This window comes from Poecile atricapillus, chromosome W (genome assembly GCF_030490865.1).
Source record: "Poecile atricapillus isolate bPoeAtr1 chromosome W, bPoeAtr1.hap1, whole genome shotgun sequence".
NCBI lineage: Eukaryota > Metazoa > Chordata > Aves > Passeriformes > Paridae > Poecile > Poecile atricapillus.
Genome location: NC_081288.1, coordinates 89,341,134 through 89,361,705, shown reverse-complemented (window position 1 = coordinate 89,361,705; position 20,572 = coordinate 89,341,134). Strand labels below are relative to the sequence as shown.

General features: G+C 44.2%; 1 protein-coding gene across 9 annotated transcripts in view; it reads right to left on the bottom strand.

Annotated features, from left to right (window-relative positions):
* Positions 1-1,695: 1,695 nt before the first annotated feature.
* Positions 1,696-20,572, bottom strand: part of LOC131591646 (E3 SUMO-protein ligase PIAS2-like) — a 75,891-nt gene continuing 57,014 nt past the window's right edge. For 5 of the 9 annotated variants that reach the window (XM_058862574.1, XM_058862579.1, XM_058862580.1 and 2 more), the window contains 6 exons: positions 11,177-11,337; positions 10,446-10,579; positions 8,399-8,570; positions 6,045-6,184; positions 4,214-4,251; positions 1,696-2,374 (listed from right to left, as the gene is read on the bottom strand). In XM_058862574.1, coding sequence (XP_058718557.1) covers positions 2,270-2,374; positions 4,214-4,251; positions 6,045-6,184; positions 8,399-8,570; positions 10,446-10,579; positions 11,177-11,337 — 750 coding nt within the window. In that variant the 3' untranslated portion in view covers positions 1,696-2,269. Of the gene's footprint in view, positions 3,201-4,213; positions 4,252-4,574; positions 4,737-5,505; positions 5,565-6,044; positions 6,185-8,398; positions 8,571-10,445; positions 10,580-11,176; positions 11,338-20,572 lie in introns of all 9 variants that reach the window. The other 4 variants (XR_009280427.1, XM_058862577.1, XM_058862576.1 and 1 more) reach the window with 4 other exon arrangements.

Here is a 20,572-nt window from a genome sequence, read left to right as displayed (position 1 = left end):
TTGTAGCACGGTCCGCGCGCGCGCGGGCCGCACTGACGGGCGCGGGGGGGAGCGGAGTTCGCTCCCCATCTTCCCCGCCGCTTCCCCGCTGGAGCGCGGGGCAGCGGGGGTGTTGTGTAGGTCCCGCGGCTCCGCGCCGTCCGCGCGGCTCGCTCCGCGCGGCCCGCTCCGCGCGGGGCAGCGGCGGGCGTCCGCGCGGGCTCTGCGGTCTCGCGCCGCTTCCCGCGGCACAGAAGAAAGGAGCTAAGAGGGCGCGCGCGCGCGAGCGAAAGGGGGCTTGAGCTCCCCCCCCCTCCCCCGCCGCTTTTCGGCCGGCACTTTGGATGGGTGTGTGGGGGGGGAATGCTCGCCACGGCTCCGGCCCCGGCTCCAGATCCGGGCTTCGGCTCGGCTTTTAGGGGGTTTTTGCAGCCGACCGGAGCTAGGGGGCCCGGCTGGCCGCCCGGCCCGCGGCCGGTGGCGGCGGGCGGCGTCCTGAGTTAGCTTTTTTTTTTTTTTTTCTTCTTTTCCACATTTTTTCTCGTTTTTTTCTCGCTGCTGCTGCTGCTGCTGTGGGGACTCGGGGCACCGGCGGAGGCTCCACGGCGGCCGCTGGCAGCAGTGCTCGCAGCGGGGGCTCCGCGGAGGGCGCAGGCGGAGGTTCCGCGGAGGGCGCAGGCAGAGGGGGCTCTCGCGGCGCTGGCGATGTCGGCGCTTGTGGGTGCGGTGAAGGCAGAGCCGAGCGATTTTCGCTCTTCTGTTGTTTTTCTGCTGGTAAAACTTGCGCGCCGAGCTCCATGGAGGGCGGGCGCTCAAATTTTCCTGGAGAGGAAGATCTCCGGCTCACGGACTGCTCTTGCCCGCTGCTAAAGTTCTTTAAAGGTCCGGGCAGAGCTGAAGGACTGCTACACAGTTCGGTTTCACTGTTTTTTGGTTGGCACTGTTTCAGTGCCTTAAAAATCACTCCCCAAGTTGCTGCTAAGCTGCACGCACTGGTATCTCCCGCAGCTAGCTTAGTCCACAGGTGGTCTCCCACTGACCACCAAATCTCAAGGTTAAACACATCATTCACAGTCACAGCAAACTCCTGCGCTTTCACCCAGTGGAACAAAGCGCGTATATCTTCTTTAGGAATACAGAGTCCCATGCTCAGCAAGGCGTCTTGCCATGCAAGGCTGACAAGTTGCTTATCAGCTAAATCACAGTTCTCCATTATGAAAAAATTTTTTATCTTGGCGGCTCCGCGAATGCAATTATGCAAACGCTATCGGCTTGGACCCGGGATTTCAAGCTCTGCTTCACCAAGATAGCCGTTCCAAGCCCGCTCTCCGGCAGGCTCACTATCCCGTTGGTTAAAAACCAGCTTCCTCTTGGAAAGCCCGGGAGAATTCCACTTTCCCCTCTAGGGGGAAGGGCCGGTGTTTTTCCCGCTCGCTGCTTACCCTCAGGGGATTAGCAGATGTCTTCACGTAGGTTGCTTTCTGACCTCGGGGGTCGGCTGCACATCACGTCGGGTTATCAGACCTCGGAGGGTCGATCTCTCATCACGCGGGGTCACCAGATGTCGATCTCTCATCACGTCGGGGTCACCAGATGTCGTTCTAATTGGGAACGGCGGGAAGAACGACACGGACTCTCAGGGGAGTCAGATCAGGAGAGAATCCCTAGTTTATTGTTTCAGTCATGTTATATAGACTAGTTCGTGAAGAGTACAGAAAGGAAACTCTTATTGGTTAGTAAAATACTACATTACCATCATTGGTCAGTGGGGTTTACCACCCCCTGACCTTCTCCTGTAAGGAAAACACAGGAATCAGAAAACAGCACCTGCAGGCTGTTTTGTGTCTTTGAGGATTGTTTTGAATCCTCCCATGAATTTCCCAGGCTAGCTTCTCAGGCAGGCCTGTCAGGCCATGGGCCTACAGCTTGCTCCAAAGCTAGCATCCACATCCACCCAGCAACAGTTTCCCCAGAACAAACCAAAAGCATAAACGCATGTTATGAAGGGGCCTTTTCTATGCCAGCTGTATAATGAGCAAGAAAAAAAAAATAAAAAAATCTATCACTTCTGTTTGGTGTTGATGAATTTACTCCATTTTCTAGAAGGCAAATCCTTTCAATAAATATCAGCATAACTTCTGAGATTATGAATTTCCAGAGATACAAGCAACAGCTCTGTGCAATTTCTCTGGGAGTCCTGTGCTGGCCCTTGTTTCAGTCCAGTGAGATGATGTCAGGAACACTGCCTTTGCTTCTGGTTATCACTCCTGTCTTGCTCCTGCTGGAGGAGCTAACATGTGCTGCTCTCATGGTGGCTGGTTGATGTGATGATGCTGCCAGGCATGCTGCTTGTTAAGGTTGAAGTGAGACTATCCAAAAACATAAGAGGACAGTACTGCTTGAAACAATGAAGAATGAAGAGATTAACTGCACAAGGAAAATGTATGCTCTGAAGAGCGACAAGCACAAAACATTTTACTATCAGACCCTTGTTAACACATGCATAGCAAAAACCAGAGTTCTGCAGACCAGCAAGTAATCAAGCAAAGATGAACCGAGTCCTTTTCCCTCATCCTCCCCTTTTTGATTTTCTTATTAAATAGTTAGCTTGAACATTTATTAGCACATTAAGAAACATCATGTCCACAAAAATCCCACCCACAAAACCCCTTAACATTTGGAGAATGTTCACTGCCCATAGGTACTGGGCCCAACTGCCTATTTTAGGCTCCTTTCATTATGAAAGGCAGCAAAATGCTTTCTGCTCCTTCAGTGGAGGTTAGAATAATTTCATCCCCTCAAACGGCAGCAGCTGTACTAATCAACATTTTCATAGTATACACTGACAACAATATATGCAGGTATATAAACATTTTAGTAGTGATAAATGAGCCCTGATCAAGTCTGATAAGGAAAAATTCTTAAGTTGATTTAAATTTCCTGAAGTGAAAGACAAGCTATTTCAGAGCTGAACATTCTAAGCATTTAGAAACAGAACAAGGTTGCCAGATGTCAAAGAAGATAAGACACCCCACACACACGCGCACATTGTTTGACACACTTTACTTTCTCTTACCCTGTGGATTCGAATCTTTGGCATAAGTTTGAAACTGAGCCTGAGCTGTTTGAACTGTCCAAAATGGACAGTTCATAGCAGCATACCTGCTTGCAGTCTTCCGCATGAACAAACTTCTGTTATTCCCGCTTTTGGCAGTTCAGATCTCAAGGTCAGGCACAGAGTATTGCAAGATGCAGTAAGTGGAAAGAAAAGGAGGAAGTTCATCCTTCGTTTTTAAGACACCAGAAAGTCAACTACTCTAAGAGTAGTTTTATTCTATATCTATTATACTGTTTTATTCTAATGACAGAGGTGAAAAAGAGAATCTGCTTCAGATCCTCTTGTCTTAGGGAGCTGATATTCCCCCACATTTCAAGGCTGTAAGTCTGTCTGCATAAGAATCTAGTTACAGTAAAAATTGTTCTCCGTAGTGGTGTAAAGTTTAAATTTCCAGGGAAGGAAAAATACCACCTGGTTCTTTTTGACCTAGAAAATTTCCATATAATCCAAAGCCAATGTAGTCAAAGTGTTGCATGGAAGAATTTATTATAAAAGTATTCAGTCACGTGCCCTTCAAATTAATGAAGATATTTTCTTTAGAATCTAATATCCTACTAATATAAAAAAAGAACAGAAATAACAATCAGTGAGGTATATTTACAGAGTTTAATCTAGTCTACAGATAGACAGCATGAACTAAGAGCATGAAGTACATGATCATAGAGTACCAGAATGGTTTGGAGGGACCATCAAGACCACCTAGTTCCAAACCCCTGCCATGGGCAGGGACAATTTCCACTAGACCAGGTTACTCAAAGCCCCATCCAATCTGGCCTTGAACACTTCCAGGGATGGGGCATCCATAGCTTCTTTAGGAAACCTATCCCAGTGCCTCACCATCCTGAGTGTATTTAAGTTAGTGCTGTGCAAGTATCTGCTTTGCCTAAAAAGGCAGACTACCAATAAAGAGTGAGTTTCCATGCCTGGATTTATCATAGTAAGGCTAAACTGAATCCTCCCTTAATGCATTTTCATTACCACCTCTTGTTGGGAAAATGGATTTTCCTGGTCTGTGGTTAGGTCTAAGCAAGTGGACTGCATAAATGTGATAGTTATTTGAGCAGTATGTCACAAAAAACACTTGAAAATTAACCCCACAGCAGTTCAGAAACATACCTGTGAATCAACTGGGATTAGTGAAAGAAAATTCAGTCCTAGAAAGAAGGATAATAAATTGATGAGTCTTTCTTTTATACACACACAACAAATTTGAGAAACTTTTTTGTGGACATAGAACAGATTTTGCAATTGTTACACAGTTTCTAAATGGAATATACTACTGTGACATCACTCTCAATAATTACCTCAGGCAGCAGCAAAGCGAGTTATCTAGTACATGTGTCTCTTTTTAAGAATGAGGATGACATAATGATGTATTATTCAATGGATATTGCTGGGTGGTTCAATGTGATTGCTTAGATGGAGGTTGCCATTTGGAGCTGTTAGTTCATAATGCAAATTTCACTGCATATTGTACCTGACTTGGCCAAACTGGGACATGAAGAGTGTCATCACATTAAAGATGCTGGAATGAAGTAAAGTCACAACATGCACAAGTCCAAAACCAAGCAGCAGATCTCTTCCTCCACCCATGGGCAGTCAATAAGAAAACATTTCTAATATCATCCCCATTTTGTGTCTAGATAAATAAAAGGAATAAAGAAGAGGAAACTACAAGTAGTTCAAGATATATCCTCTAAGATCAGTGACAACCAGCGTCCATCTTTTACACTAGTCGCATGTAAGCATTTAGGGCAAGATGTTTAAAATTATGAAACTAATGAAAAATTATGGCCTTTTTTTGTTTTGTTGTTAAATATTGGCCTTGTGTTTGCTATGTCAACAGAAAAAAATGGTAAACTTCTTCCCTCTCTCTTCTCTCACCTCCAAATCTGTTCTGGCCAGTGACATCTCCCCTTTCTCCATTAGAGAAAAAAATTGGAGGAGATTTAAGCGCAGCTGCTTTTACAGAATTGACAGCTTCTTTTGGTCTTGCACGTTCTAGAACTTCACTAAATAGAGATAGACAACAGTTCTAGATTTCTGTTCTCTGAGCTTTCTCTCCTATCCAATTTGGGAAGACAACCAATTTCTTAACAAGGGAGAAGTAGAAAGAGGGAGCAGTAAGGGAAACAAATGGACAGAGAAACAAGGGGAATTATATCCATTTCACTGCCAAACTGGTGCTGAAAGAAGAGGAAAAAAAGGGGTGATGTTTCAGGGCAGAAATGAATACAAGAAATGAAAGGGGGAGAGGTGAAGTACAGGAGGGCGATGTGATAGCTGCCACTACAAGTCACCATTTCCTGGGTTCTGGGTTTGTTACAGCTAGCAAAGAGAACCTCCAGAATCCCTATACACAGTGTTCATTTCAAGGAGCCAGGATAGAAAACAATCAGTATCCCCACCTTTTGTCTGATATTTAGCAGCAGTGTTGAAGAATACATCATAGGCATTTAGGGTATGTCTAGGTAAAGAAAGTCAATAGATGTCAGCTTACAGATTGTAGCTCACCTTAATACCTTTTTCATACAGTCTAGACAGAGCACCACTACAATCATTTAGCAGAATATCTACAGCTAGGGTTTGTATGAGTCTGTGCCATCATACATCTATTAATTTAAAGAAGTAGCTACTGTCCCTCGCATCTACTACACAACCATCAGATGTTTACACAAAATCTAACTGAACATAGCAACAAGTGTTTCTGGTTGCCATTCTGAAGTGTCAATTTGTACCCCAGAAGCAATGTTTGTCACATCACTGTTGCAAAATGCAATCTGAAACTGGAAAAAAATATGTACTGGGCTTGTCTGGACATCACATCACTGCAATACTGCATATAGTCTTGTTCCATTAAAAAAAAGTTGATCAATTCTCCAATTTTTACCCACCCCGCAAGTTAATAATACTGTCAAAATATATGTGAAAAATAACCACCACTTACCTGGCAAGTCTGATGAAATACTGGATATTGGTGGAAGATGGAATGGTACTGGGTAGTCTGTTAATGAAGGTGGAATAGCAGCAGCATCAACTGTTGTCACTCTGGGCACTCTGACAGTAGGTGGCTGATACACAAGAACCCTGTTTCAAACAGCATGAGAAATTACAAACAACCTGGCTGTTAGCTACAGAAGAGAAATTATGCACCACTGTGCACTCTCATTCACAGGGTCACTATGTTATGACTATAGCATGGCTACTCACTATACAGTATTCCAACTCTAATTTCCTCTTTGATAACAGTCTTCATAATAACATAACCCTATCTTGGCTCTCAACAGCAGCTGTGACATCAGAGCAAGTTGGTATTAAAACAAAGTACAGTGCTGGAGTAATTTATAACAGCCTACCATTCAGAGAAAGTAATGTAGTAAGCAATCCATCTGTAGAGTACCCTGGAAGGGATGTGCAGGTATTCAGAGCCAGAGAGTGTTTGTTTCAATTTCTCTACATAACTGTTCCTCAGTGCCAACCTGTCACACCAAGGGCCCAACTGACCATTATTCAGCCACTGAAGCACAGATTACATATGTGGGAGTTAAATATCAAAACCCATCTTTACTCAAAGCCTGAGCCCAAGCTAAGTTCAGCTCTCCAAGAGCATGCAACTAGTTAAAACCCTTTTGCATCACACCTGCTGCCCAATTACTTCATGACACTGTTAAAGATGACACCACAGGCATTCAGGCACCAGCCATACGGATAAAATATTTCATAAACTCCAAGTCGGATGGAAACACCCAGAATCCTGTTCCCAGCTGTTCTGCATTGCTCCCTCCAGCCCACCAGCCATGTTATACACTCATATCTTCCTCCCCAGGCTGCTGCTTTGCTACTTCTGAATTCAAAAGCTTGGATTTCAGACCCTTCCTTCTCAAGCATCTCTTATACTTCAGCCTACATTGTTTCTGCCTATAAAAAGACACTCCACAGTTTTGCCAAAACTAGCATTCAGGCACCATTATTTACAGGAGATAAGCTATTTTGCCAAAAGCCTGGCTTTGCAGAAAGAAAACATGCCATATCCATACCCAAACAGCAAGGAAAATACACTGCTCACAGAGAGACAAGAAAACTCAGTCCCTCTACAATTACAGTTCTACATAGCCATCTCAAACAAGCACAGGAGCATGGAAGCAAGTCTTGGTGCCTTCTGAAACTTCATTAAGAGATTTATTTGTAACTATTTTTTCTTATAAAAGTAAAAAAACGTGTCTCTGGCAAAGGGACTCCTCCACACCTCACAAAAAGCAACATAATTTCAGAATCGCTGTTGAAAGTGGTTGAAGATGACCAACTATTTGCTCATCAAAAATCACACATTCCTGTGAGCTAGAGACACAGTACACCTGGTCATTACTTCAAGAGTTGGCAAAACAGAAGGGGTTTGTTTGTCTTACTATTATTTTAGTACAAGACATTAGCCACTACAGTGAGAGAAAGACACACATGCAACAATAACGAGTCATTACTAAAACCTGATGCTTGGAATCACCTTGTGGAGCAGTGAGCACTGGTGAGCCTAACCAGTGCCCTTCACTCCCTGTAGGTCTCCTGTGCCCTATGGGCCATGAGCAAGAATGTTATGGAAGCCACAAACAGTACCTGCAGCCAAAGTGCGCAGACTGGGACAGGTGACACAACAGTAAAGAACTTGGTTAAGCCTGCCACTGAGGTCAGGTGTGACAACAAAGATGGAGCAGTTGACAGAGTACTTGGGAAGTCATTGGTTGTGCTAACCAAGTTGCTGGACTGACAGATAACCATGGCCAACAAGTGTCCAAGACATTCCAGTGTGTAATAGAGGAGGAAAAGCTTGTCTTGATTCCGAACAGCAAAGTGCCTCCCTTCCAAGACTGACAGGATGGATGAAAAACGCAACACAGCCTCATTTCCTGGGCACCAGCACAGATTAGATAAAGGGTGTAACAGTGAGAAAAAAGCCTTAAGATGACAGTAACTTAACAAGAATGCATAAAGCTCCTTCATTTGGCATAATCTACTTTCTCAGGAGAATCTTGTCCATTATCTTAATCAACTTCCTTTTCTATGGAGAAATGGCCCTGCAAACACAGCAATAGTGAGCACAAGTCTTTTGTGATATGTACAACTATTTAATAGTGTTTTGCCTGTACAAAGGTACTGTATCAATATAATCTTCTACAAGGAGAGGCCTAGAAATTGTCTTCTGGAAGTGTGGAGCTGGATCCTGAAGAGAGATTACAAATCCGTTTCTCTACAGATCAGTTTATCTGAGACATTACAGAATTACAACTAACTTTAAAACTGACAAACCCTTTGGTTGGGCTTCCTTGTGTTTCAGACATAAATATGCACTTCCTTTTGGCAGGAGGATCTTCCTCTTCATCAGAAGAGCTTTCTATTGTCAAGTCAATAACGTCAACTTTCTTCTTGTTTACTTCATTGGCCACTGTCACAGAACAGGGTTTCTTAAGAACACTGGAACCTGAAGAAGATAATAGAACATCACTGTTTTCTAAATGCTCTTGACATCAGCAGTTTCTATCTGCAACAGAACCAGATTATCTTCCTGGCCACTACAGAGAATGCTATAGCCAGGAACTGTTTTATAAGTATTCTGTATGTCGAGGGTTGACATTGGTTGAGGCTGGAATTACAACTGCACCACAAACTTTGCTTTGATTTCTTCTTAAATATGTTATCACAGAGGTGTTACCACCATTTCTAATTGGCCCAGCCTTGGCCAGCAGCATGCCCATCTTAGGAGCCATCAGGGATTGGCTCTGCTGGACATGGTGGAAGCTTCTAGCAGCTTCTCACAAAAGCCACCTCTGTGGCCCCCCACTACAAAAAACCAGCCCATACAAAACCAATACATTCCACCCCTCACTTCTGTGAATCACATATTTAAGAATAAATCAAAACAAAGTTTGTGGTGCAGTTGTAATTGCAGCCAGAGAAGGGCAGGAGTGAGAACATGTGAGGGAAAACAACTGCAGACACCAAGGTCAGTGAAGAAGGTGGGGGAGGAGGTGCTCCAGGTGCTGGAGCTGAAATTCCTCTGCAGGCCATGCTGCTGACCACGGTGAAGCAGGCTGTCCCCTTGCAGCCCATGGAGGTCCACAGGTATGGAGGCTAGCTTTAGAGCAAGCTGCAGGCCCCATGGCCTGTCAGCCCTGCCTGAGAAGCTAGCCTGGGAATTTCATGGGAGGATTCTAAACAATCCTCAAAGACAGAAAACAGCCTGCAGGTGCTGTTTTTCTGATTCCCGTGTTTTCCTTGCAGGAGAAAGTCAGGGGGTGGTGAACCCCACTGACCAATGATGGTAATGTAGCACTATACTAACCAATAAGAGTTTCCTTTCTGTACTCTTCACGAACCAGTCTATATAACATGACTGAAACAATAAACTAGAGATTCTCTCCTGTTCTGACTCCCTTGAGAGTCCGTGTCGTTCTTTCCGCCATTCCCAATTAGAACGACACACAGGGGATGCAGAGATCCACCTGCAGCCTATGGAAGAGCCCCATGCCAGAGTGGATGGATGCCTGGGAGGAGACTGTGATCCTGTGAGAGACCCGTGGAGAGAGGGGCCCCACTCCCAGGCTGGAGCAGCCTGTCCTTGAAAGACTGCACCCTGTGGAAGAGTGACTCATGCCACAGCAGTTTGGGGAGAACTGCTGCCTGTGGGATGGACTCATGTCACAGAAGTTCACAGAGAGCTGTCTCCCATGGGAGGGACCCCACAGTAGAGCAGGAGAAGCCTCAGGTAATGAATTGACCATAACCCCCATTCCCTGCCTCCTTGCGCTGCTGAAGTAGGAGGTAGAGCTGGGAAGGAGGGAGGGGTGGGGGAAAGGTGTTTTTAAGGGCTTGTTTTACTTCTCATTATACTGCTCTGATTTTATTAGCAATAAATTCACCTTATATCTCTAAGTTGAGCCTGTTTTGCCCCTGATGGTATTTACTGAGTGATCTATCCTGGCTATCTCAACTCATGAACCATTTGGTAAATTTTCTCTCCTCTGTCCAGCTGTAGCAGAGGAGTGAGTGAGCACCTTTTGTGGGTGCCTGGCATTTGGCCAGTGTCAACTCATGACACTGTGTAATGTTGAGAATATTAAAACACAAGTTTTAGTCTTCACTTAATCAGTTTAAGAACATAAAACAAGAACAACCTTTCGCTTTCTTAACTGCTATTATAAAGAGCAAAGACAAAGCCCAAAATGCATACTTTTAGAGACACAAACCTTTCTTTTTAGTTTATATGACAAGAAGGTTAGAAGTATTAAGCTCTCCAGAACACACACATTCACACATTATCCAAGCTGGTTTGCAATCAGTACCCATATGTACATACTTTCTATTTTGGTGCACTGTGGACTTGAGACTTTCATTGCTTCTTTCTTTGGCCTCATGGGGCACCAGGACCCATCTTCTTGGAATTTGATCTCATCCACATCTGAACATTCATTAAGGATTTCCATAAAGAGCCTGAAAAAGAGGGCTGAGTGGTTTCATTTTTGATTCCAAGTGAAATTTTTATTCTAACTGAAAAGGAGAGACAGTGGAAAAGCCAGTTATGATCACCTTCCATCCATTGCATGTGCTCTCTCCCTAGTTTCTCTTACCTGAAAGCCTGTAATTATAGACTTTGCAGACATTGACAACTAAAAGAATATCCCTACCTACCCATATTCCACTCCAACATTATTGCAATGCGTAGATTTCAATACAGAAGCAGAAATAATCATACTTTGAACCAAGTTTGACACTTTTTTATGAGTTAAAAGTTAAATTTTAAAGTTAATAGCCTCAGAGATAAGGTCACGTAAAAGGGAGACTTAAATATCAGACTTGGATTTCATCAGAAGAAATATACTGAGGCTCACGAGTTCAATGATGCAGTTGGGAGATAAACTTATGCAGTTCGTTACATGGTAAGAGAAACTAAAGTCAGTTCCTCTCAGTCTAAAGTATTTTGACAAAGAAAATAATATGAAATGGCTAAACCTCAAGTCACAAAAGTAGCTACTGAGTAATAATGAAAAATGTTAAGTAATTGTGTAATCTGCAAACCCAGTCTCTTACCCATCTAATATTAGGCTCTCATAAGTTGCCTTTTTGTCACAGACAGGGCAGATCCAGGTAGGCTTCTTTTCATTCATTTGAAGATAAAGAGCAGCATCAAAACATTGCAGGTGTGTGCAAGTAACAGCCCGGCATGGGATTGTCAGTCTTGTTTTTCCCAGCTGCAGAAGATGCATTTAGAGAGAGTCAGAACAGAAGACAGTGAAGTAAGCCTGGATAGCTAACAACTGTCTCTTTTCACTACAGAGGGTGCCCAGGGCTAAGGGTGCTGCAAGCAAATCCACCCTATCAAAACACACGGTACACTTAAAGGAACAATAAAGCCATCCTCAAAATCTCCACTGAGTTGTCAGAAATATTTCTAATGGACCTGCATCAACATTATTTCCAGGATTTTTTTACTGAAATACCTGCTTTTATAATTTTCTTTTAACCAAATAATTAAAGGTTTTTTCTGAGGTCCAGTTACATGTTAGACTCATTTTAATGTTTAACTGAACAGACCAGTTATAAACACAAGGCCAGTTTCTACCTGGGAAGAGAAACCCCAAGGCAGTGTTGCCTTGTTACACAGTGATCAATTTCTCTTGTTTGTTATAGTAAGTGACAGTATAAGCAATACCATCAAGATGAGCAGATCTAAAGTTTTATTTACCACTGTATCCTTTAATTATTCTGTCACCCTTCCCAATTAGTCTCAACACCTCAGTATGAGATTACTCCTTTTAAAGACCTCACTATACACACAGGAGTAGCAATTTGATCCTGACTGAGCTACATCTGAGGCATTCACAGTTCTAAACCATAGTTGAATGAATGCTGCTACAATCAGGTGCTTGTAGATGCACCCTTCTTCCCCACTATTTTATATTATTGAATCAGTATGTTATAAATGCAAAGGCAATTTCGGGATAAAGTCAAAAAGAGAAATTTATTAATAAACAACAAAGAACAAACAACGAGAAAAAACCACAATAAAAATGGTCAGCGCAGCGCTGGGTGGACAGGGTCTACACCGGAGGTGCAGGGTTCCCAAATCCACGTCTGAGTGTTCTCAGGCTTGGGGTTTTATAGAGATTTTAAGTCCTCAGGCTAAAATTCCAAGCAGGCTCCATTCACCAAGTGTCCTTGATTGTCCGGTGAATGGATTTCCTGGCATGGAAAAATAGAACTAACTAGTGTCCGGACAGAGTCTCCTCATATGTAAAGAGACTCTGTATGTATTTCAATTTGCGTTATCAAGGCAAAAGTGGTGTGATCCGGGATCGGTGCCGATGGGTATCTCGGCAGAGTCTTTCCTTTTGTTTCCGTTGATTGCATCTCCAACACTGGTTTGACAGGTGGGGCGTTCAGGTCTAGCGACGACTACTTTTTCCGAGGCTTGTCTTTTGTCGACCTGATTGTTTCCCAACAGAGATCTGCAGGGACGTTGGTCAGGTCCGGAGATGGATATCTCCTCCGAGCTAGTTCTTTTGTTTTCCTGATGGCCCTCGTCCTGTCTATTTTCCGAGCTGATGTTCGTTATCTGGGTGTTGGCTGCAATCCGTTGCCTTTTGGAGGAAACTCCCGGCCAGACTTGGAGAAAGGTTTTTTTTAGTACATTTTGGATTTTATATTATTACAACACATACATATCTTATTTATACCTTTACGAATTTTTATTTACAGATTAATTTATTACAGTCCCCCGCCTAATAATTCATCCTATTAAAAATTCATATTTTAATCAAACCGTTACTGGAAGAGGAATACTGGTATTCCTCTTACTCAATTTCATCTTTCTTCCCAGTTTGTTAGTGTATCTTCACTATTTTCTTGAGATAACATGTGTTTGTTTTCAAACTCCTCTAAGGTTTTGATTGCATTTTTACTTTCTTTCTCTTCTTCTAACTTCATTAGTTTAGAAAGAAGGGTTGTTTGCCCTTGTGCTTTTTCCGGGTCTATTGGGAGGGTGGCAATCTGCATTCCTTGTACTACAGAATGTATCAATCTGATCAAACAAGGAATCAGACAAGGTAGGAAGACTACTCCGGCAACCGAACATCCTATAAAGAAGACTAGCTTTTTCCACCAAGCCCCCTGTCCAAAAATTTGATCCCACCAGGAGGCTTGTAAAATGGAATTCCACTTTTGGACTGGCACATGTGCCACCTTTTTTATTTCAGCAGCTAATCCCTTTATAGTTTCTCCATAGTCATTAATCTCCATGCAACACTCGGACTCATTATAGCTACCACACACTCCTCCCTCCTCAGCTAGCAAATAGTCGAGAGCTAATCTATTTTGATATACAAAAGCTCTCATCTGTGAATGTTGTTTCGCTAGGAGTTCTAGGGCTTCTGAAGTGTGATTCGAGACTACTTCTACTACAGCCTTCAACCTAATAAGCCGATTGAGGAGATAAATGGGGAAAGCCATCTTCTCGGCAGCAGGGACTGTCTTCAGGGGCCCTTGAAGTCCTGATGGCAAACCTTCTCTTAAAGGTTGCCCACCGAGATGCTTTGATCGTGTCAAATCTGCACGGTACTTTTATTGTTCGGCGGCACTCAATTACTAAAGGTTCCACCTTGCAGTCAAGTTGACCTCTCAATCCCTTTCGAAAAAACAGGAACCACTCAGGAGAGTCGAGTTCCAGCAGGCCCGCCCGGGTAGCAAGTACTAGGAATCGGTTGGTCTGGTCTAATTCTTTTTCTAAACATTAAGTGCACAAACCCCTTGGTTTATACCCTCTTAAACAGTGAGCCACCCAAATTTGCTTACAATAAGCGCACTTAAAGTGTACAAAAGGAAAGCAGTAACAATCAAAATTGGTACAACTTATCCGTTCTTCACTCATTTGTGTTGTCGCCGAAATTTGATTTTCAATTCTCCCGGAGGGGTAGTAACTTTCCACTTGGAGGAATTGTAGTTTGAGACTTTCTTTGCTCGAGAGGAGTGCGTCCAGCCCTTCTCGGCAGTTCGAACCACTGTATCCGTAGTCAAGAGGACGAGGAATGGGCCTTCCCAGTGAGGGCTCAGGGGAAGCTCCTTCCACACTTTGATTAGAACTTTATCTCCTGGTCGAATTTGATGAATGGGAAATCCCAGCGTGGTACTTTGAGGAATCAATCCTCTTCTCCTCAGTTCCTGTAAGTTTTTATTTATAGAAATGAGATATGGTTGTAGTTGCACATCCTCCACTTGGGGATGTGCTACCGGCATTCCATGCTCATATGGCATTCCATATAGCATTTCAAAGGGGGACAAGCCGGTTTCAGAATGTGGCATGGTTCTAATATTCAACAGTGCCAAGGGGAGACATTTGATCCAGAACATTTTTGTTTCAATTATAAGTTTGGACAGCTGCGATTTTAATGTCTGATTCATTCTTTCTACTTGCCCCGAGCTCTGAGGATGCCAGGGGGTGTGATATTGCCATCTTATCCCTAATGCTTCTGATAATTGTTTAATAATTTTTGAAGTAAAATGAGTGCCTTGATCTGAGTCAATATGGTCCACTATCCCATATCTTGGAATTATTTCCTCTAGTAGAATTTTAGACACTGTTTGGGCTGTCGCTTTCGCTCTGGGAAAAGCTTCTACCCAATGTGTCAGTTTATCTACTATTACCAGCAAAAATTTATTTCTACCAATTTTTGGTAATTCTGTGAAATCCACTTGGATTCTTTCAAACGGCCGGTACGAGAGTGGCCGACCTCCCCAGTTTGATTGCTTAAAATTTGATCGATTTACTTTTTGGCATATCACACATCCCTGCACGTCTTGTTTTGCAAGCTCGAAGATTCCTTTACACCCAAAGAATTTTAAAAATTGTTCGGCCAATGCCCTGGTTCCCCAATGCGTCTGTTTGTGCAACCTTCTGAGTATTCCTTTTGCTGTTCCCTTTGGGACTAGCTCCCTCCCGTCTGGTAACCACCATTTTCCTTCTTTGAGGTAGCCTCCTACCTTTTTGAATTCTTCCAGCTCCTTCTCCGACGGAAGCAAGGAAACTTCTGGTGGTTCCCTCGGGACTATCTCAGGAATACTTACCGTCAACAAAGCCGCTCGTTTGGCTTCTTTGTCTGCTAAATTGTTCCCCCTTGTGTGAAATTGCCACCCAGTTTGGTGTCCTTTTACATGAACAACCGATATCTCCTGTGGCTCTCTGATTGCTTCTAAAATTTGCCTGATTATTTCTCCGTGTATTAAATCTTTTCCTTTTGTGTTAATCAACCCTCTCTCTTCCCATATTTTCCCAAAAGTATGCACTACTCCAAATGCATACCTTGAGTCAGTGTAAATGGTTCCCCTTTTTCCTTTCAAGCCCTGAAGTGCTCTTAGGAGAGCAAATAGCTCACAAGCCTGTGCCGACCAACTTGCTTTCAGGGGACCCAATTCTATAGTTTGTCCTGTCATGCCATTTATGATGGCATATCCTGATCTTCGTTTTCCTTCCACCATTTTTGAGGAGCCATCAATGAACCATTTTTCTCCTCCTTCCAATTCCTGATCCTCCAAGTCAGGCCTAACCTTTGTTTGCAGCTCTACTGTCTCAATGCAATTATGAAGTAGCTTACCTGTTGGTTCCCCAAACAAAAATTGCGCCGGGTTCTGCGCAGCAGTTGTTTTCAGTTCCAGGTCTGGTGAGCTGATTAACATGGCTTCGTATTTCAGAAGCCTTGAATCAGTTAACCATTTTTCTGCTTTCTGTTGTAAGATATTCCTTACATCATGTGGGGTGAAAACTATCAAAGGAGCTCCAAAAGTTACCTTTTTAGCTTCCCCGACCAACAAGGCTACCGCCACAATTGCCTGCAAGCAAGTAGGCCAGCCTCGACTGACTGGATCTAGAATTTTTGACAAAAATCCTATGGGCTTTTTCTTTCCTGCCCATTCCTGGGTCAGAACTCCCTGTGCTGTTTGTCCACTTACGTCTACAAACAGCTGAAACTCTTTATTTGTGTCAGGTAAGGTTAGTACTGGGGCAGTTATGAGGGCATTCTTTAATTCTTGAAATTTAGTTTCATCCTGTACTGTCCATTTCAATGTGTCAGTGTTTAATCTTTCATACAGAAATTTTACCTTCTCACTAAATCCTTCAATCCACTGTCTGCAATATCCCAGGAGCCCTAAAAATTGTCTAATCTGTCTTTTTGTTTTTGGGGCAGGGAGCACGAGAATTCCCGCCACTCTCTCAGGATCTAATTTCTTTTTCCCCTGAGATATCCAATGTCCAAGATATTTTACCTCGGGCTCTGTGAATTGCAGTTTGGATTTTGATACCTTCAATCCTTTCTGTCCCAGAAAATTCAATAAAGAAATCGTACTCTTTTTCACCTTCTCTTCCGATGCCCCAGCAATTAACAAATCATCTACATATTGCAGTAATTTTGTCCCCTCCTCTGGAATAAATTCGGTGAGTAGTTGCTCCAGAGCCTGTCCAAACAGGTTTGGAGATTCTACAAATCCCTGTGGGAGGACAGTCCACCTTAGCTGTTGCTTTCTGTTGGTGTCCGGATCTTCCCACTGGAAGGCGAAGAAGTTCCTACTTTTTTCATCCAAAGGGCAAGTCCAGAAAGCGTCTTTTAAATCAATTACACTATACCATACATCTTCCGGTGAGAGTCTGTTTAGTAAAGTATAAGGATTTGCCACCACCGGAAACCTGGTTCGGGTTCTAGCATTTACTGCTCTAAGATCCTGAACCAGTCGGAAGCTCCCATCCGCCTTCTTTACTGCCAGGATGGGGGTGTTGTGTTGGGACATGCAGGGTTCGAGGGTACCCCCTCTGAGAAGGTCATCGATTACTAATTTCAAACCCCTTCTCCCTTCTATCGGGATGGGATATTGCTTGATCCTTATCGGATCTTCTGGGTTCTCTATTTCAATTTTGATGGGAGTAATATTTAACTTCCCCACCTCCCCTTTCGAATGCCACACTCTGGGATCAATTTCCCTTTCATCTTTTGGAGTCAAATGGAATATCTTTATTACCAATTCGGAATTCCTTACAACAATATTTATACCTAATGCAATAATCATATCTCTTCCTAATAAATTGTAATCAGCTTCTTCTACTAATAACAAATTCCCTAAGCATATTTTATTTTGTGATTCAATTTCCACATCTTTTATTACAGAGACCTTGAAGGGATCTCCCTTAGCACCAATTACAACCACCTTTTCTTTACTTGCCACACATCCCCTGGGTAATTTCTGCAGGGTGCTTCTTTCAGCTCCCGTGTCAACCAGGAATTCTATTTCCTGACGATGGGGACCCACTTTCAATTTTATCAAGGGCTCTTTTGCTGTTACCGTCCCCACCTGAAAGAGCCCAAGACTTCCCTAGTCTTCTTGAAATACTTTTTCATCCTTTATTTTTTGTCGACAGTCCCGTTGGATGTGTCCTACCTTTTTACAGTAAAAACACTCCAGAGGGTCTTTTTGTGGAGTGGAACCGCCCTTTTGAGACCCTTGTTGCTTTTTCGGTACTGTTTTAAACTTGCCCTGTGCCTGATCTTGTTTTTGGGCTTCTTTTACTGCGGCCACTAATATTTTGGCCTGGAGTTTCTGCTTCTCATCCTCTCTCCTCATGTAAATCTTTTGAGCTTCCCTCAGAAGCTCTTGGAGGCTTTTCTCCTGCCACCCATCAATCTTTTCTAATTTCCTTCTGATATCTTCCCATGATTTTGCCACAAATTGGGTTTTGAGCAGGACTTCCCCCACCGGAGAGCTAGGATCAGTCCCAGAGTAAATCTGCAGACTTCGCCGCAATCTCTCTAACCATTCGGTGGGTGATTCCTCCTTTCCCTGGCATTCCCCAAATACCTTACTAATATTTTGACCTCGGGGAACCGCCTCCCTTATTCCTTGCACGATTATATTTCTTAGATCAATCATGCTCCTCCTACCTTCCTCCGTCTGGGCGTTCCAACTCGGGCTCACGCTAGGCCACTTCTGATCGCCTGGCGTCCCCTGCGGGTTTCGCTGCTCCCAGTCTCTGATACCAGCCTGTTTAATCATCTCTCTTTCCTCTTGACTAAACAGTGATCTCAGGATGGCCATGAGATCTTCATATGTATAAATACTACTACCCAAAAATTCATCCAATCTTTCAGCCACCCCAAACGGATCGTCTAGCAATCGCCCCATCTCTTTCTTAAACGCTCGCACATCCCCTGAGTTAAGGGGTACATTCACGAACCCAATTACTCCAGGGGCAGTTGGCACTTCCCTGAGAGGAAACATTCGGTGTCCATTCTCATTCTCCTCCCACTCCTCACTCATCAGCTTTGCTTTAAAACGAGTCCTACTCGCAGGAGGGGAACTGGGGTTTTTGAGGGTCTGTTCTTTTATTATTTGTGAAAAGTCCGCTGCCGCCAGGTTACCGTGAGGGACTCACTCTGCTAAGTTTGAGGGACCTGGCTGTGGCAGCCGGACAGGCAATTGTGGATAGGGTGATCCCCGGCCTTGCACCACCATAGACTCTGGAGAGGCTGTGGCGGCTGGGATTTCTGCAGGCGGAAATACGGGGAGGGTTGCTGGAACCACTGCTGGTGCCGACTCCCTTGTTCACGATGTGTGTGTTTCAACCGGTTGCCCTGGGGAACCCGCGGGTGCTGACGGCACCACTTGATCCACCGCAGAAGGCTCTGCCGGCCCGTGGTATGGAGGGGGTAAATGATCAAGGGGTTCCCAGGTTTCTGTCTTTGATCCACCTTTTAGTTTCATTGGGAATAGCTCTACTCTGGCAGTTAACCAGAGCCTGGCATATTCTTTCTCCTCGGGGTCCGAGGGAACCTTACTCTCCACATAAGAGAGTAATTCGTTGCACGTCCACCTTTCAAATGTTCCTAGTATCGGCCAAGTGAGATGGCTTCTCAGTTCCTGCCTTGCCCAAACCTCGGCACAATAATAGATCATTTTTGCTTTGGATTTCTTTTTCCTTTCAGGACATTTTTCCCAATATTTCAACATCCATCCCAAGGGACTTTCTGGAGGGATGTCTAACAATTCCTTTGCTTTCTCGGAAGGACTCCTTTCCTCGCCTTTCTTTTGTAGTTTACTTTTTTCTCTGCCCCATATTTAAAGAAAAATCTTACCTGTCCTGCGTTGTGTTCGTTCCGCTTTTTCCAGGAAAATCAAAGTCTGCTAATACTCACCTCTCGGTTAGCTGCACCGGGGTCCTCTGTCTCGATTTTCCTCTGGACCTTCTCCTAGGTCCGATGGCTGAAAGGGTTTACTAATTCCCGAGCTCAACTGGATGTCCTCTTCCCCTTTCAGCCCCTTGTGATCGGTCCCCCGGAACTCCCTTTAGTCCCAGGTTTTACAAACGTGAAGAGAGAGTCTTTCTCACACCGAATCGCTTCCTCCGCGGCCGGCCAATTCCCTCGCGGGAGGATGGAAATGCGGCCTTGGAGTCCGAACTCGCTCCGTGATCAGATCACGTCTCACACACGCTTGCCCAATCACCCGCTCAACCTCACAATACTTACAGCAATTTTCTTGCGAGGGTGTCTTCGTGCACTGTCGACTTTTTATGAGCTACCAAGCCGCGGCTTTTCTCGAAGGCTCCGTGCCTTCCCGAGCTCCTCTGGATCCGTTTCTCTTTTATTGTGGTTTTTACCCCAGCCTAAATTTGGTTCGGATGTCGGAGCGAACTGCGGAGGCTCTCGGCTCCCCAGGCCGCCAAAATCAGCGGGGGTACCCGACCTGGACAACGAGGTCCTCCCACAGTTTTCCCGATCCGAGTCACGGCACCAATCTGTTATAAATGCAAAGGCAATTTCGGGATAAAGTCAAAAAGAGAAATTTATTAATAAACAACAAAGAATAAACAACGAGAAAAAACCACAATAAAAATGGTCAGCGCAGCGCTGGGTGGACAGGGTCTACACCGGAGGTGCAGGGTTCCCAAATCCACGTCTGAGTGTTCTCAGGCTTGGGGTTTTATAGAGATTTTAAGTCCTCAGGCTAAAATTCCAAGCAGGCTCCATTCACCAAGTGTCCTTGATTGTCCGGTGAATGGATTTCCTGGCATGGAAAAATAGAACTAACTAGTGTCCGGACAGAGTCTCCTCATATGTAAAGAGACTCTGTATGTATTTCAATTTGCGTTATCAAGGCAAAAGTGGTGTGATCCGGGATCGGTGCCGATGGGTATCTCGGCAGAGTCTTTCCTTTTGTTTCCGTTGATTGCATCTCCAACACTGGTTTGACAGGTGGGGCGTTCAGGTCTAGCGACGACTACTTTTTCCGAGGCTTGTCTTTTGTCGACCTGATTGTTTCCCAACAGAGATCTGCAGGGACGTTGGTCAGGTCCGGAGATGGATATCTCCTCCGAGCTAGTTCTTTTGTTTTCCTGATGGCCCTCGTCCTGTCTATTTTCCGAGCTGATGTTCGTTATCTGGGTGTTGG